Here is a 17,851-nt window from a genome sequence, read left to right as displayed (position 1 = left end):
TCATTGAAGTGTAACTTTACTGTGACCTGTCAACTAGGACAACTACCTAACACCTACTTCTTTATTAGCGGTCTTTATGACAGTTCCTGCATATCATTACAACTACTGTTTCCCATTCATCATCTCTATCTTTACAACGCACTTCTCGATTCAAACTCGACATCCACTTTCACCATGATGTCCCTCCTAGAATGCAGCTAGTTCCTTCTTTGTCAACAACAAAAATGGTTGTTGATTTGCATGATTATCTGTGGAGCACCAGAGAAGACAAGTGGACATTGAGAAAAGAGACAATCAATCAAAGCCTACACATGAATAGGCCTGCCCTGAGTGCATTCAAAACTTTCTAAAATGGGGAGTGAGGTGAAACGGAGGAGTCACTGTCAGTCTTTTTGACTTTTGAGTCTCTACCAGACAGTCATGTTAGGATATCTCAGTTGTCCTGTTAGAGCTTCTGTGCAGAATCCACAGCAGTATGTAGGAGGGAGATTCCAAGATGTGGGAAGTGTGCAGGAGGGCATGGGACAGGGTAAGAGATGATGAGGAAGGTGTAGATTCAGTTGTAAGTGAACATTTAAGAACAAAATGCTATGCTTTCCTAAATATATTCACAGATGGTTCTAAGGACCATAAAACAGGGAGGACAGGAGCAGCTTTTAGTGTTCCTGAGTTTAAGGTGGCAGTGACGAGAAGAGCACTGGATCATTTATCTGTTTACACAATGGAGTTGTTGGCCATACTATTGGCTGCAGAGTGGGTGGAGGTGAGGCCAGACAGAGTAGTCATCTGCTCTGACTCCTGTGCAGCACTGATGAGCTTCAATTAATTTATGTCTCAGAGCAGACAGGGTGTATTGTATGAGGGTGTAGCAGTTCTTGTATAGGGTGAAACAGATAGAGGTATTTGTGATGTTCCTCTGGGTACCAGCTCATGTGGGAGTAGAGGGGAATGAGGAGGTGGATATTATTGCCAAGCAGGCTCTTAAACATCCTAATGTTGAGATGAAATTGTCAATCAGTAAAGCAGAAGCCAAGTGGATAATAAAAACAGTGGTTAAAAATAAGTGGCAAGAGTTGTGGAACAGGGAGAGAAAGGGAAGATACCTGTATAATATCCATGAAAAGGTGGGGGCAGGGAGGTCCTCAGGCCGAGAGAGAAGGGAGGAAAGTGTAATCACAAGGCTGAGACTGGGACACACACAAGGCTCAATAGTACATTGAAATTGGTGGGGAAACATCCGACTGGGAGGTATGATCATTGTCAGGAGGAGATGGAGACAGTGGAACATATTCTATTTCAGTGCCAGAAATATGTGAGGGAGAGGGAGTGAATGTTGTTAAATTTGAGAGGTAATGGGTTTGAAGAGCCAGGATTAAGTGAACTGCTGGGGAAATCTTCAGAGGATGTAGTATTTAAATAGGTTTTTCGTTTCCTTAGAGAGACAAGATTATTGTGTAGGATTTAGACCTTCACTGTCTCTGGTCCACTCTCAGGTCCAGTTGGTGGCGGTAACGCACCTAAAAGTTGGTTGCCAACCACCATATAAAATCCACAGAAGAAAAAGGTCCATTTGTATAGAGATTGTGGTGAGTGGTTGTCAGATGATGTCACTTTTTCCCTAGTTATATGTACATATCTAGCAGTGTATGGAGTAAAAAGTACATTTTATTTAGGAATGTAGTGAAGTGAAAGTAAAAGTTGGCAAAAAAATAAATAGTAAAGTACAGATACCCCAAAACAACTTAAGTAGTACTTTCAAGTAGTTTTACTTATGTACTTTACACCACTGATATCTAGCTACCTCAATTACCTCGTACCCCTGCACATAGACTCTGTACTCATTGTGTATCTATTACTTTTATTATGTGTTTTATTTTTCTATTATTTCTCTATTTTCTTTCTCTCTGCATTTTTTTATTTCACCTTCATTTAACCAGGTAGGCCAGTTGAGAACAAGTTCTCATTTAGAACTGCGACCTGGCCAAGATAAAGCAAAGCAGTGCAACACAAACAACAACACAGAGTTACACATGGGATAAACATACAGTCCTGGCCAAAGTATGCCACAGGGTGTTTTTATGCTGGTCAAGGGCAGTCAAGTCTGTTTACTTAGTGAAATGCTTACTTACGGGCCGATCCCCTGTTAGTCTACACCTGTTGTTTATGAAGCATGTGACAATACAATTCGTTTTGACTATAGCCAGCACGCACACCAAGCAATTTTAGGTAGTCTAACATGCTTCATCCATGCAGTAGATGGCGCTACTACGTTTAATTTTGAATGGTTTTACAGTTTCGTTTGTTGCTGACACTGCCTGTCGTCTTCTAGATCACTTCCGTAATGACGTTGGAGTCGACAACAAATAAACAAATATGGCTGAATCCGGCACGGCTATGTACTTTGCTGTTAGCAATATACCTGCTGCCTTTCGATCTGCTAACCTTCGAAACTTTTTTAGCCAATTCATAGAAAGCAATGGTTTCTTGTGTTTCCATTACCGACATCGACCGGAGGTTTTGAAGGAGTCCGAGGGCACCCAAGTCAACATGTCAGACCATACAAGAAAAGACACGCCGACAACAGACATGCCATCCACAGATGTCGAGGAGGGCACAGAGGAGAGTGGATCTTCGCCGAAGAGTATAAAAACATGTTGTTGCGTGGTATCGGTACCTTCAAATGAGGCGGCCAGATTGGTCAAAATGTACGCGGGGAATCAATGGATCGACTCGAAGGGCAACTGGCTTGCGAGGCGTTGTGTGATAAGAAAAGTAAAAGTATCACATCCCACAGGTTAGTATGTATTTGGAGTCATTAACACTAGAAAAGCTGGGCTTCGAGGGACCCCTTTAAACCACATTCTAACGGTCTAATAAATAGATGTTCTACGATATCGGGGAAATAATGTTTTGGTTATGTTTATGAAGGTGTCTAACGTCAGAATACGAAATATATACATATGCTTAAAGACAATATAATGTATTAGTTTGTTAGTGTAGGCCAGGGATCAACTAGATTCAGCCGCGGGCAGACTTGTTTTTCTTGAGTAGATGGTCACGGTAGCCCAGGCCGGCAGATGGCGATATTGATCTGGTATTGATGGTTTCATCTTACCTTCCAAAAGCATTGACTTTGTATGCAGCCGGCAATACATTGGTATTTCCGTTGACCGGTTCGTACGTAAAACAGTTTTACATTCAGGCTGCAAATGCGTCGATTTCCTCATTAACTATATTTAATGGTGAGAAGGATGGAAAATGGGGTTCCATAAAGAAAGCATGCATATTTAACGTTGGGGTTTTTTCACCACTTAGTGGCTAATCCTACTTCCTGATATTGAGTCCTGTGTTCAGCCAGGGGTAGACTGCTGCATCTTGAATGGCTGAACGCAATACCTTACATCCTTACTAGCATTCCTAGTTTAGTCCCGTGTAGCTCAGTTGGTAGAGCATGGCGCTTGCAATGCCAGGGTTGTGGGTTCGATTCCCACGGGGGGCCAGTACAAAAAAAGTTTGAATATATGTACTTGTAAGTCGCTCTGGATAAGAGCGTCTGCTAAATGACTTAAATGTAATGTAAATGTTTAGCATGGTGGTGGAAAAAGGTGTGTCAAAAAGCATGAATATTTTACGTTGTTTTCCTATTTTCTTGCCATTGAATCTAGTTAAGGAGGACATTGAAGCCTTTGCAGCTTGAATGGAGAATTTTAAGTATGAATCGGTCCACATGTATATGAGTGTATTGTTGGCTGCATTCTGACGGATTTGTATATATTTTTTATTTTACTAGGCAAGTCAGGTAAGAATACATTTTTATTTACAGCGGCCTACACCGGCCAAACCCGGACGATGCTGGGCCAATTGTGCGCCGTGATACAGCCTGGATTCGAACCAGGGTGTCTGTAGTGACGCCTCAAGCACTGAGATGCAGTGTCTTAGACCGCTGCGACACTCGGGAGCCCACGAAAGATGAAATAACTCAATATCGCTATCTGCTGGCCATTTGGCTAGGTCAAGGGGGACAGGATGTCCAATCAAAAACACATATTTTCACCAATGGGTAAAATAATGTTAATTGTGTAGATAATAGGCCTACTCTAAGAAAACCAATGGTCCAAACCTCACATCTCTACCATAATTTGTTAAATGATTGGAGTTTTTACCCTTGTAGGATGGTCAAAATTAGGGCGGCTAAATCAATGGAGGCCACAGGAAAAAAAGTGGCCATAAATCATGAAAATAACACCAAGTCAGACTGGGAAAAATAGTTTTGAACCCATCCTACTCGGATGTCCAACTGCAGTCCAAAAACAAAGTAGACAACCCTCAGCCCCTGAATGACATTTACATAATCTTCTGTGGATTTTATATGGCGGTTGGCATCCAACCAATGCATAATTTGGCTGGCTGTTCAACCCCATTACTGCTCAAATGTAATAACAATCGCACCCTTTCCCTCACATATTTCCTGCACTTAAATAGAACACTGTCTCCATCTCCTCCTGACAATGATCACACCTCCCAGTCAGGTGTTTCCCTACCAATTTCAATGCACAATTAGAAGGGAAAGGGGGATACCTACTCAGTTGTACAACTGAATGAATTCAAATGAAACATGTCTTCCGCATTCAACTAAACTCCTCTGAATCAGAGAGGTGCGGGGAGCTGCCTTAACCCACTGGTCCCCGGCACCGATGACGATTAACTGCCTTGCTCAGGGGCAGAAAGACAGGTTTTTACCTTGTCAGCTCAGGAGCCTTGTGTGTCCCAGTCTCAGCCCTGCGACTACATTTTCCTCCCTTTATTCTTGGCCCTGCCCCCACCTTTTCCTGGATCTTACACAGGTTGTCTTCCCTTTCTCTCCCTGTTCCACAACTCTTGCCTTTTGTTTTTAAACATTGTTCTTATTAACCCCTTGGCTTCTGCTTTACTGATTTACCTTTTACATCGTCACATCCGAGTGTACCTTAAATGTTGCTTGCTCAAGTGAGAGATTGATGTTCGGAGAGGCAACGTCCTTGGTGGATATCTTGAAGTTGAGGTTAAAAATAACCAACCTCAAGCTAAGAATGTACCTATCAATTTAACATAGCTAACTAACACTCCTGTCAGGTAGCTAGCTACAGTTACCCATAGGTGGCTAGCTCGTTTTACAGTTTGGTCATTTATTACAATACATTTCAGAATTACCCCCAAAATGTATGAAGTTAGCTATGTTTTATAGGCTCCTCACTACGACTAAGCCAATTTGAGCATCATTCCCATTTGCCAATGCTAAAATCAATGTCATCAATATCTATTTTTTAGCAAGCTAGTTAAATAATTTTGTCTCGCATTCCAAAATTGCAGCCATGTTGATTAAATTTGACACTTTGCGGCCACCGAAGTTTGACACGTGACTACAGTTTGCATTGAATTGTGGGTTATGTCAACCTCCCAAGTGGTCAAAGGCTGCATTCCAAACACGTCAAAGACACACCCTCAGCCCTCAAATTAAGTGGACACTTATGACATTTCATGACGTATGATGAGTTAACACTTGCAGGGCAAACGAAGAATGAATTGATTTTAAATTGACTGCTCTTTCCCGTAAATTCTTCACTCGTTCGTCCCACAGTTTTGTTTTCATTCATCATGGAACCACCGGTAGATCATGTGTTTGCTTTATATGCGCTACAGTCTGCTAAATGACTTAAATGTAAAAATTGCTAAAATAGATTATGATTTCAGGGATTTTTGTGATGAGTTATCTGAAATTGAGATAAGGTATTTAATACAATATTTTAAGGACAATAGGTCTCCTGGAAATGGTTTAATAAGCGAGTTCTATAAAACATTCAATGATCAATTGATTCCTTTCATTCTTGCTATGTTCCAAGAATCGTTAGAAAAAGGGGAGCTACCAGCTTCCTTAAAGCAAGGTGTAATTACTTTGATTCCCAAACCTAACAAGGATAGTCTTTATATAGACATAATGATGTTGAATAATGATGGAAAATTATTTGCCCTTGTATTTGCTAAGAGGTTGAAACAAGGCTTACGTCATAATTGATGAAGAACAATCTGGTTTTCTACATGGTCCACACATTAGTAAATAACATCAGGTTGATCTTAGATGTGATTGATTATAATGACCTCATCCTTGATGATAGTAGTCTTATGTTTGTTGATTTTTATAACCGGCGGAAACCAATTGGAAGACGACGACCACAAAATGTAAAATCCTCTAAAGGATGTCAACAGAGCTTGGTGCTTATCGGTTGTATTAGGTTAGGAAATCTGACTTTTTGGAAATCCTTTTTATGAAATGTTAGATACTGAACATGAAGAATCGTATTTTATAACATAAGGAAGTGAAATGTCATCACTAAAGTGTGTCACCCTAAGGGCCAGAACATAATTACAAATAATTTGTAGACTGCAAATTGACCGCAAGAAGCCCAAACATACTGTATATAATATTTAACAAAAACAAAATAATTTCAAACCTTACTTACATTTGTATATGGTCACATAGGCTATATACAGTACCAGTCAAAAGTTTGGACTCACCTACTCATTCAAGGGTTTTTCTTGATTTTTACTATTTTCTACATTGTAGATTCTTCAAAGTAGCCACCCTTTGCCTTGACAGCTTTGCACACTCTTGGCATTCTCTCAACCAGCTTCATGAGGTAGTCACCTGGAATATGCATTTCAATTAATAAGTGTGCCTTGTTAAAAGTACATTTGTAGAATTTCTTTCCTTAATGCGTTTGAGCCATTCAGTTGTGACAAGGTAGGGGTGGTACACAGAAGATAGCCCTATTTGGTAAAATACCAAGTCCATATAATGGCAAGAACAGCTCAAATAAGCAAAGAGAAATGATAGTCAATCTGGAAAATTTCAAGAACTTTGACAGTTTCTTCAAGTGCAGTTGCAAAAACCATCAAGTGCTTTGATGAAACTGGCTCTCATGAGGACCGCCACAGGAAAGGAAGACCCAGAGTTACCTCTGCCGCAGAGGATAAGCTCATTAGTTACCAGCCTCAGAAATTACAGCCCAAATCAATTATTCTCAGAATTCAACTAACAGACGCAGATCTCAACATCACCTGTTCAGAGGAGACTGCGTGAATCAGGCCTTCATGTTTGAATTGCTGCAAAGAAACCACTACTAAAGGACACCAATAATAAGAAGACTTGCTTGGGCCAAGAAACACGAGCAATGGACATTAGACCGGTGGAAATCTGTCCTTTGATCTGATGAGTCCAAATTTGAGATTTTTGGTTCCAATTGCTGTGTATTGGTGAGACGATGAGCAGGTGAATGGATGATCTCCGCATGTGTGGTTCCCACCATGAAACATGGAGGAGGAGGTATGATGGTGCTTTACTGGTGACACCGTCTGTGATTTTATTTAGAATTCAAGGCCCACTTAACCAGCATAGCTACCACACCATTCTGCAGCAATACGCCATCCCATCTGGTTTGAGCTTAGTGGGACTATCATTTGTTTTTCAACAGGACAATGACCCAAAACACACCTCCAGGCTGTGTAAGGGCTATTTGACCAAGGATTTTCTACATTGTAGATTCTTCAAAGTAGCCTCTCTACTTTCGGAAAGTAGGGTGGCTACTTTGCTGCATGAGATGACCTGGCCTGCATGAGATGACCTGGCCTCCACAATCACCTGACCTTAACCCAATTGAGATGGTTTGGGATGTGTTGCACAGCAGAGTGAAGGAAAAGCAGCCAACAAGTGCTAAGCATATGTGGGAACTCCTTCGAGACTGTTGGAAAAGCATTCCAGGTGAAGTTAGTTGAGAGAATGCCAAGAATGTGCAAAGCTGTCAAAGGGTGGCTACTTTGAAGAATCTCAAACACATTTAAAATGTATTTTAGATGTATCACTTTCTTGGTTACGGCATGATTCATGTGTGTTATTTCATAGTTTTGATGTCTTCACTATTATTCTACAATGTAGAAAATAGTAAAAATAACGAAAAACCCTTGAATGAGTAGGTGTGTCCAAACGTTTCACTGGTACTGTATATAAAATAAATCTAGTTTTGTGAGGAAATCACCCAATAGTAACTCCAAATCGTTTCTGAAGGATTCAAATTAGGCCACAGTGCCTTCTGAAAGTGTTCACAACCCTTGACTTTTTCCACATTTTGTTGTTACAGTTTGAATTTAAAATTGATTAACTTCTTATGGCTGCAATCCCGCTAACGGGATGATATGACAACAGCCAGTGAAAGTGCAGGGCACCAAATTCAAAAAACAGAAATCTCATAATTAAAATTCCTCAGACATACATGTGTCTTATACCATTTTAAAAGGTAATCTTGTTGTTAATCCCACCAAAGTGTCCAATTTCAAATATGCTTTTCAGCGAAAGCACTACAAACGATTGTTAGGTCGCACCAAACCACAATAAGCACAGCCATTTTTCCAGCGAAAGATAGCAGTCACAAAAAGCAGAAATATAGCTAAAACGAATCACTAACCTTTTGATGATCTTCATCAGATGACACTCATAGGACTTCATGTTACACAATACATGCATGTTTTGTTTGATAAAGTTCATATTTATATAAAAAAATCTGAGTTTACATTGGCGCGTTACATTCACTAGTTCCAAAAACATCCAATGATAGTGCATAGCCACATCGTTTCAACAGAAATACTCTTCATAAATGTAGAGGATAATACAAGTTATACACATGGAATTATAGATATACCTTTCCTTAAATGCAACCACTGTGTCAGATTTCAAAAAAACTTTACTGAAAAAGCAAACCATGCAATAATCTGAGATGGAGCTCAGAACAATAGTTAAAATTAGCCGCCATGTTGGAGTCAACAGAAACCAGAAAATACATGATAAATGTTTCCTTACCTTTGAACTTAATCAGAATGCAGTCCTAGGAATCCTAGGTCCACAATAAATGCCTGATTTGTTCGATAATGTCCGTTTATTTATGTCCAATTAGCTACTTTGGTTAGCGCGATGGGTAAACAATTCCAAAGTCACAAAGTGCGTCCACTATAACGTGACAATGTCCAAAAGTTCAGTAACAGTCAGTAGAAACATGTCAAACGATGTATTGAATCAATCTTTAGAATGTTGTTAACATACATCTTGAATAACGTTCCAAACGGAGAATTACATTGACTTCAGTTGAGCGATCGAACGGAGCTGCCTCTCACGTGAACGCGCGTGTTCAATGCGTGGTCACCTCATGGCAGTGGTGAATCATTCCTGTCTCCTTCGACCCCCTTCACATTAGAGTCATCAGACAAAGTTCTGTTGACTGTTGTCATCTAGTGGAAGCCTTAGGAAGTGAAAACTCATCCATATCTCGCTGTAATTTCAATGGGAGCTTGGTTGAAAATCTACCAGCCTCAGAAAAAATCAAAACAGGAAGTGGAACTTCTCAGGTTTTTGCCTGCCATATGAGTTCTGTTATACTCAGACATAATTAAAACAGTTTTAGAAACTTCAGAGTTTTCTATCCAATACTAATAATAATATGCATATATTAGCAACTATGACTGAGGAGCAGGTTGTTTACTCTGGGCACCTCAGTGCACCTTTCATCCAAGCTACTCAATACTGCCCCTGCAACCATAAGAAGTTAAATTGAGATTGTGTCACTGACCTAGACACAATACCCCATAATTTCAAAGTAGAATTCTGTTTTTGAAAATTTTTACAAATAATTAAAAAGCTGAAACGTCTTGCTTCAACCCCTTTTGTTATGGCAAGTAAGTTCAGGAGTAAATTGCATGGACTCACTGTGTGCTAATAGTTAACATGATTTTTTTGAATGACTACTTCGTCTCTGTACCCTACACATAAGATCCCTCAGTCGAGCAGTGAATTTCAAACACAGATTCTACCACAAAGACCAGGGAGATTTTCCAATGCCTCGCAAAGAAGGGCACCTATTAGTAGATGGGTAAAAAAAAAAAGCTGACATTTGAATATCCCTTTGAGCATGGTGACGGTACAGTATTAAACTTTGAAGGGTGTATCAATATACCCAGCCGTCGTTCCTAACTGATAGGAGAAAACTGAGGATGGATCAACAAAATTGTAGTTACTCCGCAATGCTAACCGACAGTGAAAAGAAGGAAGCCTGTACAGATTACAAAATATTCCAAAACATGTATCAACTAAAGCACAACTGCATATGTGTAAAAAAAAATATATATATAATAATAATAATCTCTCTCCTGAATACAAAGCTTTATGTTTGGGGCAAATCCAACGCAACCCATCACTGAGTACCACTATTATTTTTCAAACATGGTGGTGGCTGCATCATGTGGGTATGCTTATCATCAGCAAGGACAAGGGAGTTTTTTTTGGGAGGGGGGGGGGGGGTAAAAATAATCGGAAAAGAAAAGGAATGATGAAAAACCTGGTTCAGTCTACTTTACAACAGACACTGGGAGACAAATTCACCTTTCAGCAGGACAATCACCTAAAACACAAGGCCAAATCTGCACTGGAGTTGCTTACCAAGATGACATTGAATGTTCCTGAGTGGCCTAGTTACAGTTTTGATAAAAATTGTCTTGAATATCTATGGCGAGACTTGAACATGAATATCTAGCAATGATCAACAACCAACTTGAGAGCTTTAAGATTTGTACAATCCAGGTGTGTAAAGCTTTTGTAGAGACTTACCCAGAAAGACTCACAGCTGTAATCGCTGCCAAAGGTGATTCTAGCATGTATTGGCTCGGGGAGGTTGAATACTTATGTAATTTTAGAATCAATTTCAATCCCACCTTGTAACACAACAAAATGTGGAAAATGTCAGGGAGGGTGTAATACTTTCTGAAGGCACTGTAACTGAGCAATTACTCTAGTTTGGGCAATCTTGTCATGGGTTGTCTTGCGCATCAGTCAATAGCCTGGGGATGAGGTCAGATATAAAACCATAAAATCTGCCTCTGTGTGCTATTCATAAAATGTAATGAATCTACATTTTTTATTTCAGATGAGGATGAATTCCCCTACAAGACAAAGTCCGGGCACAGGCGCCACGTGGCACTAACAGAATGCTTCACAGAGACGGACCTAAAGGGCTTGCCAGAGCTGAACCCGCCTTCTCTTATGCCGGCTGGTAATGTGGGTACAACCGTAAAGGTATTCTTACAGCTTATTCAGTCATGCCGCCTACCCCCCCGCCTCATACGCAAGCTGGGCCTTGCCTTCCCCAAGACAAGCTGCAATCGGCGCTATGGTAATGTGCCCTTCCAGTACCATAACACCAGCTTGGCACCATCTACTGAGGAGAGTGTCTTCACAGCTGGTGGGCATGAAATATCAGGTCCTGGTAGTGTGGCCCCTCCCTCAGGAACCCAGGGCCCCACTGAACCCTCAGGGGACCCTGAAATACCAGAGGAAGACGAGGATGCCCAGTCAAATGCAGATGATGTGAGTCTAAATTTGTTACTGTGTATACTGTACATATCCTATAACCTGTGAGCTATAGCACTTGCTGTGTTAAGTTCATAAGGGAATCATGTTGAAAAGTGGAAGGGCTTAAAATGTTAAAAAGCCCGAGTAAAGAAAAATACATCTCAATGTAGAAACATCTGAGTAGCCTACATAACAATGGCTGGGTAATATGAGAGTATTCTTGTTGCTGTGAACTCTGGCTTTACAGATGCATTTGCCATTTCTTGTATTGCATATGATCCCTGTGTTCTTCTGTGCTGTAGGACGATGACCGCTGTGAGGAGTGGGAGCGCCATGAGGCCCTACATGAGGATGTGACGAGCCAGGAACGCAGCAAGGAGCGGCTCTACGAGGAGGAGATAGAGCTGAAGTGGGAGAAGGGAGGCTCGGGCCTGGTCTTCTACACAGATGCCCAGTACTGGCAAGAGGAGGAAGGAGGTATGACAGGGACTCCACTAGCCCTCTTAAAGATCTGCCCTTCTGATTTAATATTTCTGTCTTGTAAAATGCATAATTATACATTTCCCTCTAGTCAAATAGTGATTATTGTTTTTTCTCTCCGGTTAGATTTTGATGAGCAAACTGCAGATGATTGGGATGTGGACATGAGCGTTTACTATGAAAAAGGTAACCTGACTTAGCATGTTTTCCTTCACAATTCAGGATCTATAGCTAGGCTTCCATCCAATTTGCAACAGATTTTCATGTGAGTATTCTAAAATATGGATAAAGAAAATATGCGTGTGTTTCCACCAAACTGACTTGTTGCAAATAAAAATCCGTGCTTGATTACCTAGTGCGCACATTTACTTTTTCACTTAAGTTTTCATGTACTAAATAAAACATTGAATATTTAATGTCTTTCAATCGCATAGTTTTGTCACAAGTTGTGTTTAAATAGCAAATGTGCCTACTCTGGTCTTGGTACAAGCCAACAGCTTGCAGATACAGTATGGTTAGGCTAGTCTAAATGATGAGATTAGAGCGAGAATGTTTTGATTTGTCACAACGGCAGTCAAGCATCGATCATTATGTCACCGGAATAAGACCCTCAATATGTATTGGACCGGAGCATCAAGCTAACTCTAGCATCAAGCTAATCAAGCTAACCCTAACCCATAATTAATTTTACTAACACAAAAAGATCTCACCAAGTCGAAAGAACAAATTATATTTTGACATTTTATGAAATTATGCCAAAAGTTCCTGTTTCCATCACAGCTGTCGAGACTTTACTGGCATAACTGGATGGAAACGTGGTTGACTGATTTGAAATCCTAGTGCACTAGGTAGGCATGCTGTCTTAAGACATTTGAAGGAACATTTAACCTTTTATTTAACTTTGCAAGTCAATTTAAGAACAAGTTCTTATTTACAATGATGGCCTACCAAGATGTAAAAGGCCTGCGGGGGATGGGGGCTGGGATTCGAAATTTAGGACGACACACACAAAGACATGAGAACACTACATAAAGAGACCTAAAACGATAACATATGGCAGCAACACAACATGGCAGCGGCACAAACATGGTACAGACGTTGTTAGGCACAGACAACAGCACAAAGTGCAAAAAGGTAGTAATGGTGTACATAGAGAATGAATCTCGTGGGGGCCACTCTCTCCACACAGACGGGGGTGACATGGACTCCCGTGACTACGTCCGCATGCGGTATGAGAAGAGGCTGAGGGAGGGCCTGGAGGACCGGTCTGGAAGACAAGATCAGCCAATCGGCAACTTTGAGAAGTTCACAAAGGTAGGAAAGTCCTTGTGCCAATCCACTTAATAAAGCATTTATAATGGATTAGTAAATAGTTGACTTATTAATGATTACTCTATAAGATGTTTAATGTAGGTTTACTAATAATTAGTTAAGTCTTTTTGTGTGGCCTTATCTAAAGTGTGGGCAATTTATACTTTATAAATGTTTTGAGTGACCAGTAATTTCTCACACAAAAAATGGACATGCCATTGGAAGACATTCCAGCAGTACTGGATGCTCCTTACCTTAAGGTTAAAAAATAGCCTAGAGCATATCAATGGTAAAACACAGGATGTTAACCTCTCTAGGGTACGTGAGACGGTAGTGTCCCACCTCTTCAACAGCCAGTGAAACTGGAAGATACACTTGTTGTAAATCCAGCCACAGTGTCCGATTTCAAAAAAGCTTTACGACAAAAGCAAACCAAGCGATTATGTTAGGTGAGTGCCTATTCACAGAATAACACAGCCATTTTTCCAGCCAAAGAGAGGATTCACAAAAAGCAGAAATATAGATCAAATTAATCACTAACCTTTGATGATCTTCATCAGATGACACTCATAGGACTTCATGTTACATAATACATGTATGTTTTGTTCGGTAAAGTTCATATTTATATCCAAAAATCTGAGTTTACATTGGCGCCTTACGTTCAGAAGTCACAAAACATCCTTTGATTTTGCAGAGAGCCACGTCAATTTACAGGAATACTCATAATAAACATTGCTAAAAGATATTGTGCAGTCAACAGAAGTCAGAAATAACATTATAAACATTCAATTACCTTTGATGGTCTTCATCAGAATGCACTCCCAGGAATCCCAGTTCCACAATAAATGTTTGTTTTGTTCGATAATGTAAATCATTTATGTCCAAATTCCTCCTTGTTCTAGCGTTCAGTACACTTTCCAAACTCACGATGCGCGGGCAAGTCCAGCGGAAAGTACGGACGAAAAGTTAAAAAAGTTATATTACAGTCCGTAAAAACAGGACAAACTAAGTATTGAATCAATCTTTAACTTCTTGCGACTACAGGGGGTGCTGTTTTCTCATTAGCATAATTGCATTACAGATTAAACGGCTTCCTACTAAATTCTTGCTCGTACAATATGCATATTATTACTATTATTGGATAGAAATCACTCTCTAGTTTCTATAGGCGCTGGAATTTTGTCTCTGAGTGGAACAGAACTCATTCTACAGCAATTTCCCTGACATGGAGTCAGATTTCACACATTTTGGCCCCTGATCTGGAGTCAGTTTAAAGGCCACTGTGAACGCTATCAGGATACGGACACTGCTTACGTCTTCCCCTGGATGCCTTTACGTGATGATGATTTGAATGGTATCGATTGCGTAATCACAGCCCCTATAAAACAAAAACACGTGTAGGTAGGAACTCCTTTCCAGCTGCGTCGGACGCACGGTGGACACCGACCCGTTCTTTTTCCAAGCATTAGTGTAGCCAGTTATATTTCTCCGGTCATGTTTCTACTCGTTATAGGAGTTAAAAACATCATAAGGTAGTTCATTTAAACCGTTTTATAGCAATTTATATCCGTTTAGTGCGATTTTGGGACATTTATTTCTGAGACACTGTGAATCTCTGGGCACGGTTCCAGTTCATGCCGAACGCAATGGGCATTTCTACATGGCAAGAGGACAGCTTTCGACCAAAAGACGATTAGACCCAAGAAAGGATTCTTTGCCCAAGATTCTGATGGAAGAACAGCTCAAAGTAGGAACAATTTATTATGATAAATCGTGTTTCTGTCGAGAAATGTTAATCGCTTATGACGCCATTTTGTTTGACGTAGCTTCGCTTGGCGCAAACTGTATTGAAAAGTAAGGATAATTTAAAAAATGTAAATCAGCGATTGTATTAAGAATTAAATTGTCTATCAATCGCTGTCCACCCTATATTTTTTAGTCACGTTTATGAGTATTTATGTATACGACTAGATCACTGTCTAATATGGCGCACGACATTGTCTGACCAGCTGGGCAACTTTTGTCATTGTCTAACCATGATTTTGGTGGCTAAATATGCACATTTTCGAACAAACTGTATATGTATGTTGTAATGTGATGTTACAGGAGTGTCATCTGAAGAATTCTGAGAAGGTTAGTGAAAAAATTTATATATTTTGGCGATGTTTACGTTATCGCTCTCTTTGGCTAGAGTCAATGCTCTGGTAACGTTTGCATATGTGGTATGCTAATATTACGATTTATTGTGTTTTCGCTGTAAGACACTTAGAAAATCTGAAATATTGTCTGTATTCACAGGATCTGTGTCTTTCGATTAGTGTATGCTGTGTATTTTTACGAAATGTTTGATGATTAGTAATTAGGTAAACATGTTGCTCTATGTATTTATTCTAGTCCATTTGTGACGGTGGGTGCAATTGTAAACTATGATATCTACCTGAAATATGCACATTTTTCTAACAAAACCTATCCTATACCATAAATATGTTATCAGACTGTCATCTGATGAGGTTTTTTCTTGGTTAGTGGCTATCAATATCTTAGTTTAGCCGAATTGGTGATAGCACCTGATGTAGTAAGAAACTGATGGAGTTAGAAAAGTGGTGTCTTTTGCTAACGTGGTTAGCTAATAGATTTACATATTTTGTCTTCCCTGTAAAACATTTAAAAAATCTGAAATGGTGGCTTTATTCACAAGATCTATATCTTTTATTAGGTGTCTTGGACTTGTGATTTAATGATATTTAGATGCTACTATTTAATTGTGACGCTATGCTAGGCTATGCTACTCAGGGGGGGGGGGGGGGGGGGGGGGTGATCCCGGACCCGGGGTAGATACTCGTGAAAGGTTAAGATGTTTTTAACATAATTCTTCAATAATGTTCCAACCGGAGAATTCCTTTGTCTTCAGAAGTGCGATGGAACAGAGCTCGCTCTCACATGAATGCGCATGGTCAGCGCATGTTCAGGTCATGGTAGACCTTACTCAATCCCCTCTCATTTGGCCCCACTTCACAGTAGAAGCATCAGACAAGGTTCTAAAGACTGTTGACATCTAGTGGAAGCCTTGGGAAGTGCAACATTACCAATATCCCACTGTATCTTCAATAGGAGCTGAGTTGAAAATCGACCAACCTCAGATTTCCCACTACCTGGTTGGATTTTTTCTCAGGTTTTTGCCTGCCATATGAGTTTTGTTATACTCACAGACATCATACAAACAGTTTTAGAAATTTCAGAGTGTTCTATCCAAATCGACTAATAATATGCATATTCTAGCTTTTATGGCTTTGTAGCAGGCCGTTTACCCTGGGCATGAATATACTGCCCCTACCCTGCTGCTATAACAGCCTCCACGCTGTGGACTAGTACTAATCTTTTTATGTTGTCTAGGGTGTTGGTCGCCGGGTGATGGAGAAGCAGGGCTGGAAGGAGGGAAAGGGCCTGGGTAACAGTCAGGCAGGGATTCCAGAAGCCCTGGAGAATGAAGGACAGCATCCCAAATGCAAGAGGGGCTTTGGGTGAGTGCAACAATTACTATGACGATTAAATCTATGGCCTTTGTAACTTGGATATGTACAGGAAGGTAACGGAAAGTTGAAGAATATTACATGTTATTCTTGTTGACATCCAGGCAAATAAAAACCCTGATTACAATATGCTGTTTTGTGCAGGTACCATGGAGAGAAGCTGAGCACCTACTTTGTGAAAAAGGCCAAACCAGACTTGTTCATATCCACGGTGTATGATAAACCCAAAGACATAGACCAAGGAGACCCCTTATTGCGACGCAATCCCCAAACCAGCATGAAGTACAGAGGCTGGCAGCCAGGTGGCAGCATTGGGCCAAAAAGATGACAACACTATTTACATAATTTCTTATTACTATTACCTCTTGTTCCCATTAGAATTCATGCTTTGTTTATATTAAAGCATTTATCATACAAGGAATTTGTTTAAATTATTTTGTCTTGTCTCCTAAATGAATTACACATTTGTAATTTTGACCATAGTATGATTGAAACGGAAGTAATTATTTTAGGCAGTAGTAGTTGGCATGACCTGCCTTCCACCTGCAAGAATAAGGTCGTGACTCTTGCGATTTTCCTTCTAAATAAAAGTCCCGAAATGATGGTAAAATGTTTTATACCAATGGTTGAAATTTGTAACATTTTGAGGAAATGTTGGTAGACTTAGAATTTTGTTTACCCTTATTCCTTTTTTCATATTGTTAATCTCCTTTTTATAGCACATATTATAGTAATGACATTGTTAACAGTATTATTTACTAGATATCATAGTAACAGTAACAAGACAAAATGCTATTAATAATATAATCAACTTTAGAAAACATTTAAATCCTATTGTCAATTAACTTATTTGCCCAATGTTCAGTACATTTTCCATATTGGACATACTGCACCATAGTACACAATTTCCTGTACATTGTGTTGCAGAAATCAGGAGCACTTCTAGTTTCCAAATTCGTAGTGTACAACCCAAGGAGTGTCACTGCTCAGTCTGCGGCCCTTAAAGTGGCCTATCACCTTAAATGCAATACGTTTTTCATACTGGACATGCAGTATCAGTCAAAATTTGGACACACCTACTCATTACAGGTTTTTTTTATTTGTG

The 17,851-nt window shown here is 40.0% G+C and overlaps 1 protein-coding gene across 1 annotated transcript; it reads left to right on the top strand.

The window, feature by feature from the left end:
- Positions 1-2,324: 2,324 nt before the first annotated feature.
- gpatch3 (G patch domain containing 3) lies at positions 2,325-17,167 on the top strand. Its single transcript, XM_055903778.1, has 7 exons — positions 2,325-2,794; positions 11,001-11,440; positions 11,728-11,902; positions 12,032-12,091; positions 13,095-13,219; positions 16,610-16,737; positions 16,891-17,167. The coding sequence occupies exons 1-7, from the start codon at positions 2,374-2,376 to the stop codon at positions 17,072-17,074; spliced, it is 1,533 nt and encodes a 510-aa protein (XP_055759753.1). The 5' UTR covers positions 2,325-2,373; the 3' UTR covers positions 17,075-17,167.
- The last annotated feature ends 684 nt before the right edge of the window (positions 17,168-17,851 follow it).

The sequence above is a fragment of the Salvelinus fontinalis genome, chromosome 38 (genome assembly GCF_029448725.1).
Source record: "Salvelinus fontinalis isolate EN_2023a chromosome 38, ASM2944872v1, whole genome shotgun sequence".
In the NCBI taxonomy this organism is placed as follows: domain Eukaryota; kingdom Metazoa; phylum Chordata; class Actinopteri; order Salmoniformes; family Salmonidae; genus Salvelinus; species Salvelinus fontinalis.
Note: the sequence above shows the minus strand (reverse complement) of the source record. Positions and strands in the feature narration are given on the sequence as shown.